This window comes from Montipora foliosa, chromosome 12, assembly GCF_036669935.1.
Source record: "Montipora foliosa isolate CH-2021 chromosome 12, ASM3666993v2, whole genome shotgun sequence".
In the NCBI taxonomy this organism is placed as follows: Eukaryota; Metazoa; Cnidaria; class Anthozoa; order Scleractinia; family Acroporidae; genus Montipora; species Montipora foliosa.
Genome location: NC_090880.1, coordinates 39,403,527 through 39,411,026, shown reverse-complemented (window position 1 = coordinate 39,411,026; position 7,500 = coordinate 39,403,527). Strand labels below are relative to the sequence as shown.

General features: G+C 40.9%; 2 protein-coding genes across 2 annotated transcripts in view; one reads left to right on the top strand and one right to left on the bottom strand.

Annotated features, from left to right (window-relative positions):
- LOC137981169 (uncharacterized) overlaps positions 1-774 on the bottom strand; it is an 843-nt gene extending 69 nt beyond the window's left edge. The window contains exon 1 of the mRNA XM_068828508.1: positions 1-774. This exon is cut by the window's left edge and continues 69 nt beyond it. Within this exon, the coding sequence (XP_068684609.1) occupies positions 1-774 (774 nt within the window).
- A 4,399-nt stretch (positions 775-5,173) lies between these two features.
- LOC137978797 (uncharacterized) lies at positions 5,174-7,458 on the top strand. Its single transcript, XM_068825867.1, has one exon. It carries the CDS (start codon positions 5,421-5,423, stop codon positions 5,991-5,993), a length of 573 nt encoding a protein of 190 aa, XP_068681968.1. The 5' UTR covers positions 5,174-5,420; the 3' UTR covers positions 5,994-7,458.
- The last annotated feature ends 42 nt before the right edge of the window (positions 7,459-7,500 follow it).

The following is a 7,500-nucleotide window of genomic DNA, read 5'->3' as shown; positions in this document are numbered from 1 at the left end:
GATCTTTACTGGACGGGAAGTTGCGGACTTTCGCAAGAAGATAGAACAGTTCTTCACCCAGTTAAAACTGTAGCGATGTTGCTCATGAAACTTCTTCGCGTCAATGAGCAATTTCTGAATCTTCGAGGTTAAATGGTCATATACCGCGGGTTGAGATAAGGACACCTCAGTTGAAAATCCAAGGGAACTTGGAGAAACTGCGCTGATTTCTCGACGGTGATTCATAACTTGGTCTTTAACAAGCCTTCTTGTGAACTTACAAATGATCGGGGAAGGACCTGACGTAGCGCTTCTGGTCGGAACACGGTGGGCGATATCGATATCTTTCAGGGACATTTCCACTCCCATTGCTTCAAATAATTTGACGCATAAAGTAGATGTTTCCAAAGCAGATTCGCGAGAATTCACTTGAGGAATCCCAACTATCTTAACGTTGTATTGGTAGCTATACTGGTCAATGGCGTCGACAGCTTCGGCAATTTCTCCAACTTGCTCCACTAGACAGTTTAACTTCGTAGTAAGACCTTGGAGTTGTTCTTTAGCTTCCTTTCGAAAAGCAGACAGGGAATCGTAACCTGCACTTAGAAACTCGAGACTTTTCACTGTCTCGATGTCGTCTTTGTCGTGCGAGCCGCCATTACTCTCACTTGCAGCTTGTACTGCTCTGTCAGCAAGGGAAGATTCCAAGTTCTTAAACTCCTTCTTCAGCATTTCGAATTGCGCTTGTAAATTGTCGTTTCGCTTCCTGAGACTTTTAACTGTGTCTGTAGGCATCTCTAACAAGTTGTCTAAGTTATGTCTAGAATACTTTGGAGCGGTTCACAACACGACCGCTCGCTCGCTCGCTTACTCAGAAACCAAAACCATATTTTTCCCCTTTTTGCCGATAATATTAACCTCTTACATGTACTAACCGAGTGCGCGGTCGTGGCAGTATGCGCGAGGTCGTGGCAGTATGCGCGAGGTCCGTGCAAAAGCGACTGAAGTGAGATGTTATTAAGTGGGATGCATATCATGCATACCACGGTAATAGACCACTTGAGTTTTTTTTATTTTTCATTGTAGTCACAAATATGCATACCCCAGGGATAGTAGATTATCCGCTCGATAAGCACCCCGTATGCTACAACCGGAACCATCGCGCCTCGAACTCGGGCCACGGGCACCAGTAGCGAGTAAGTTCCCACCATAGTTAGAAGTTCATCAGCTATTCACGAGCATTGTCGCCTGGAGGGCCACTCGGTGGACCCAAATAAAACAAAAGTACTATCAACCGAAGTTAACACCTTCAAACGCAGGATAAAAGAAGCTATTCAAATTAAACTTACGAAACCGGCGTTAAACAGAGACAATGGTTACGAATTAGCAGCCATCTATGACACAATTCTAACCCCCAAGAGGCGTTAAAAACCTTTTTAAAATTCATCTTTTTAACATTCATATCATTGACTGATGAAGTCCGGTTGAAAAACGGACGAAATATTTCATAAGTTTTTTAACTTTTAGCTCCGAGTTTGTAAAACTTTTTAACTTTTATTATGCTTCCGGAGCAGGAAACAAATGTTTTTGATTGTAAGTTTTGTAATCTTATTTCACATATCATAAAATCATGCACCAACTCAATGGCAATAACTAGTCCAGGTATGCTCGTTTGAAAAGCCAGGTTTTAAGTAAGCCTTTGAATAGAGATATACAATGACGTGATCGGACGTTATGAGGGAGTGAATTCCACAGCTCAGGGGTTGCGCAAAAGAAAGCTCTCTTTCCATAAGAGTTAAGATTATAAGAGGGCTTAGACAGAAGATGGAGGCCACACGACCTTAGAGTCCTTGAAGATCTATAAGATTTGATTAAGTCAGACAAATAAGACGGTTAGTTGTTGCTTATTTTAAAAATAAGAAGTAAAATCTTATATTGAATTCCTTGCCCACTGGGTAGCCAAATTCTGTAGGCTACGCAGAATTCGAGTAATATATGCGGATTTGTGAGAAAAGGTGAGGACTCTGGCTGTAGCATTCTGTACCAGTTGTAGACAGGCCATAAAAGAAGCGAGTTGCAAAAATCTAATTAGAAGAAATGAATGCGTGGATAAGTGTCTCACAGGCCTTAACGCTGATATGTTTCCTGATTTTGCAAATGTTCCTTAAATGAAAAAAGCAGGATTTACAAATAGTAGCAACATGCATGGTGTTCAAGAGACATATCCTCGTCTAGGATAACACCTGAATTGCGACAGTATTGTTGTGCTGATTGTTGAGGCCCCATTAGTGGAGGGAGGAATTTAAGTATCCCGTATCTCAAAAAATCCTGAACTTTATCCCGTTAATTCCTGTGGTTTGTATCACTATAATACCATTTCGGTTTTTTAAATATCCTGCATCCCCCCCCCCCCTAAATATCCCATATCCCTATAAGTTTTTTACCTAAATCTCCTGTATTACTGATAACCCCTAATAGGGCCTTGTTGTTTCCACTGGATAATTTAGTAGGATTAATAATAAGAAATAATCTCTTTCTGTTTTTAATAATAATAATAATAATAATAACTTTATTTATATAGTGCTAAAATCCAATAATTGTCCAAAGCGCTCCCTAATTACAATATTAAAATAAATAAGATAAATAGAATAAAATATCTACAATGTACAATATAATTAAAATATAAGCCTAGGTTATCTACTATATAAAAATGTAAACGTCTTAAAACAAAAAGGTGTTATAAACTATATGCTAACTTAAATAAAAAAGTTTTACAACAAATAACTTCTAGTTAGATTATAGCTTTATCTTTCTGGTAATCTCTCCCCATTTTCCGAAGTTTACCCGTGGTTGTAGTTCACTGTAACTGGACAATTTGTGTTAACTGTTTGTGCATCCCACGCCGGGATACGTCCTTATAGGCGTCCTGTTTATCATACTAGTATGGCATAGTTTCTTTGAGCGATCGGACGCTTTTCAGCTTGGTGAATGTCCGTTATCCAAGAGCAACCAACCAGCAAATTAAGCCAAAAGCCTTTTGGGACTTTTGGGAGACATTTGAGACATCTCTAAGCTCCTTGTGATGTACGAAGGCTGACTAAAGAGTTGTTTTTATCACCTAGAAGAATTTGATCTGTTCGGATATCTAAGCTGAAATTTAAAGTGTCCGAAAATTTTAGGGAATGATATCTTCATTTCAGAAATTGCTAGCTGAACGTTACCTTCTAAGAACTTCCAAACGAACCATTTGTTCATCCGAAGCTGCTAGGAGACCTTTTTTAGTGCCAAAAATTGCAAAAATATCCAATCCGAAAACGTAAGGGACTACCTTTCCCAGGTTGCGAATCTTTTAGGTGAGGTTTTCAGTAGTAAAGAAATCTGTAGCTGTCTGGCAACATAGAACCGAAATTCTTAGAAGAGTTTGCCGGACTCACCCGAACACATATTTTATCGACGACTATCGTTGACTGCCACTAGAGACCTTAAAGGGCGGGACACACTAGGCGACAAGTCGCAGCGACTTGTCTCTGCGACAAATTGCTCCATGATGTGTACTTCGCTGCGACACGACGCCAGTTACCGCGGTGCATACGCAGTGATCTCGTATGAGGGGGAATGTGAACTAGTTTTCTAATTCAATATGGCTGACCATATGACGCTCTCTCATTGGTTCATTTATATTTTGTCGCAGCGACTTGTTGCCGGAAGTGTCCACACGATGCGACAACGCGCTTTCTTTCGCTTTCGCTTTCGCTTTCCAAAACTTTAAACTGGTTTGAATTCGTGCGACTGATCGCAGCGACAAAATTCTGCCGCAGCGACAATGATTTTCATGAAATTAACCGTGTCACACAAGGCTATTTTTGTGTGCGGCGAGTTGTCCCCGCGACGTGTCGCAGCGACTTATCGCCTAGTGTGTCCCGGCCTTAAGCGAGGACGACGACGACGGCGGCTACGAGAACGTAGTCTAAAAATATTATTTCCCGTTACTGTATTAATTTTGCGATTACTCCATGTTTCTCGGCTTGGAACTTGGAATTCATCGTCAGGTGCTCTCGTCCTCCACATGACCTCAAATTTGATCATTTCACGTCGTTGTCAAGAAAACAACGATAAAGAAATGTCTCAAAATGTAAAACGCACGTGCAGGGCGTGCAAAGCTATTGTTTTTGTCCACTAAATATGCAAATTTGCATTCGTCGTCGTCCTTGCTTAAGGTCCCTACTGATCCAACGTACACCGACAGGAAGATTGTCCACGGTTGGTTGCTTCAAAACTCCACAAAAACTCACGCTTTTACAGTGTCCTCTATACACAACACCATGAGCTTAGTTATGCATCAGTCAATTCCGGCAGTGCCCATCCCCCCCCCCCCGGGCTACCCCGAGGGCATTAGCATTTTTTTAAAAAAATTGGGCAAATTCCCTGGGGTGGGGACACATGAAGATGTCCCAAATGCCCCAGAGTGGGGACGAAGAAAGAGGGCAAATGCCCCGCCCCCGGGATCGAAATAGCCGTGTTCACGTCGGTGATCGTTTTTTGATAAACCAAATATAGTTCACCTTGTCGCTCTGAAGAATCAAGACATTTTAAATGATGATGAATCGCATTTTAAGTTCGCAAGATTTGTCTTGAAGAGCGCATCATTTGAATTCGCAAACCTTCTGTATTTTAACGCCACTTTCATGAATTTATATATTGCTTGGCTAGTTTTGAAAGCGAAATGCGAAGTAGTCGTGTTTACTCAGTCTGCACGTCAGTGATTGTTTTGTGATATTAGTTCACCTTGTCACTTTTATATATTCATATGCTTACAAGTATAAATGAAGAAATACCTAAAATTCAGAAAACATACCTTTAAAAACATCCACAAGTTTTTCGAGTCCGTGACGGACAAGCCAGTCTCTAACGAAGGCCTCGTCTTTTCTGATAAACTCGTCCATGTTAATTCGAAAACACGTGTGTCAAATGCCCGGGGGTCGCCCCGGGGTAGGCTAATGTTTAGCCCCGGGCCGCGATTAAATTGCGAATGCCACACACCGGGGACTGACAACTTGAGCAAATGCCCCGCGGTTGCCCGGGGGGGGGGGGGGGGGAGGGCACCGCTGGAATTGATTGATGCATTACTCGGCGTCTACAACTTTTCATTTTCCCGTTCAAATATTATTCCTCTCAGCCAGTCCATACGCAATATCACCATTTTTGTCAAATGTGCATGAATGAAACAACAAAAACAACGTGGACGTGAATCTAAATAGTTTGCGGAACAGACGAATTTCAAAAAACAACAACCGGAAATGCATTACATCTGAAAATTTTCCTTTACGGTGGGGAGAGGAAAGACACTGGGAACGAGGTCGTTTAAGATATGAAGAAAGCGAACGCAATATTCCCCACTTTCTCCTTTATGTTGAGTCACGAATCCTCTAAATGAGAGCAATATGGCGGAACAACCTGGCGACCGTTTAATCAAGTTGTCTTTTGACTTTATCACGAAAACCCCGATTGGAAAGCTGAAAGTTGCAGAGCTTGTTTTCACACTTTTAGCTGGTGCTTGTGCATCCTCTGTTGAATCCTATTATTACTGTAACTGTAGCGCCAAACTTGGTTTCTTATCTTTCGTCTCGTGGACCGCTTTTATCAACATCCTAATCGACATGATTATCCATCTTATTGGCTTGTGGGAAAGGCTTCATTGGATTTTCCGCCACCCTGCACTCTTCTGCGTTCTCTGCATCCTGGCAGTCCTTGGGTTTATAATCGGTTCCGCACTCAGCGCTACCTGTGCCATAGAATTGTGTGTTGTAAATCCAACAACCACTGGTGTAGCGGCGTTCTTCGGTTTCGTTTGTCTAGGTTTGTTCGTGGGCGAGACCTACCTTCAATTCACTATCTACAGGGGCATGAATGACGAAGCTAGGCAGCAAACTTCTGGGCAAAGCAAAGCTCCTGATTACATCGAACCACCTGTGGGCCCTCCTCCACCCTATAGTTCGTCTGGCGGAGTCGTGTGATGACAGTGTCAATCCGATGCGTTCATACCACATTTTGCGCTTGCAATTTTTGTACACCATGTATCAGGACATGTTAGCTACTTCTTTTGGGTTAAAGAACAAACCTCTGGTCACTCAAATTTATTGGAAGCCTGATAACAGGTGTTGGCCTCAAATGTGAAAGCAACGTAACGTAAATCAATTCATTTTCCGTTTTCAAACATTGTGCTTGGCGTGGACGAAAGTCATTTGGTTAGACAGCGTGCAGTGCGGCAAGCAGTGTGGTTAAAATGTGAAAAACAGCTAATATACAAGTTAAGAGTCCAGAACTTTTATGTCAAACGAAAAGAATAAGAGGAGCTATGGGTTTGTGTTGAACCTTTGATATTTACAAGAAACTGCACACACGTGACAGAGGCAATGTTACTACTTAAAAGAAAACTATCAGGATTGCAAAATTAAAAGTATTATAATAATGTTTATGATTTATTTAAGCACAGGATCTTGATCCTTATCGCGAAAAGTGGTCTTCTAAAGAGTCGTGTGCATTAACACTAATAAAAGAATACATTACCCAGGAGTGCCGATTACACATGGTTCAACATCCTGCAACATTCTTTGCTCATCAGATGTTGAACCATGTTGCACAGATAGGTTGAACGGAATAGAGCTGATCTCCATTTTTGTTCAACAACGTTCAACGTGTTGAATGGCATATTTCAACATGGCATGACACACTGTTCAACATTTGTTGAACAACAGCTGCAACATTTGTTGGTCATTGAACCATGTATCACTGGCTTAAGAGCGAAAACTTTCTAATTTATAATAGCGGAATAAAAACTATTTAAAGTAGTGGCCTGCTTATTCGTATTTCCAACAGCTTGGAAGGCCAAATTGGATCAGTGGTATGTTTTAGATATTGATCAACGGTGTAAAATGTTTTATATTGGTTCATATCGTTCCATCTTATAGAGCTTTTTTTCTTTCCTAATCTATTTTTTATATTCTTGTGTCCTGAGCCAGATATCATCCCTTAAGGCAACAGCTTCTCATGTCTTAAAAATGTTTATTACTGACTCCGGACAGCACAAGGTTCAGCATTTAGAGCATTCTTAGAATAAAAATCAGCAATATCAAAGTTGCCGAGCAACATTTCAATGACTCCCATTAGGCTGCGAAATTAATTTAGTGAGCCTGCTCTCAGGCTACTTTGATATTGCTGATTTTTACTCTTAAATATTACTAACTCCTTTAAGGAATTTATGAATTTAACATGGTTCAGCTATGCCTGTTGAACATTACAGATTCAAGCAAATGGTTTTGTTTTTTACTTCTACAAATTACATTTAAACCACTCTGTCTTTTTCTGCCTTGTTGTCCAGTGAGCCAAAATGAGTCCATTCTTCCTTTCAACATTTAAAGCCAATGTTGAAAAGCTAAGAATAAAACGACAAAGCCAAAGGATCCAAGGATGATTTTGAAATGGATTTTGATCACTTTGTAAAATCCAGCTATTTTAATTCCT

Excerpts from the sequence above, each read along its gene's own strand:
- LOC137978797 (XM_068825867.1), top strand. The coding sequence starts at position 5,421 with ATGGCGGAACAACCTGGCGACCGTTTAATCAAGTTGTCTTTTGACTTT.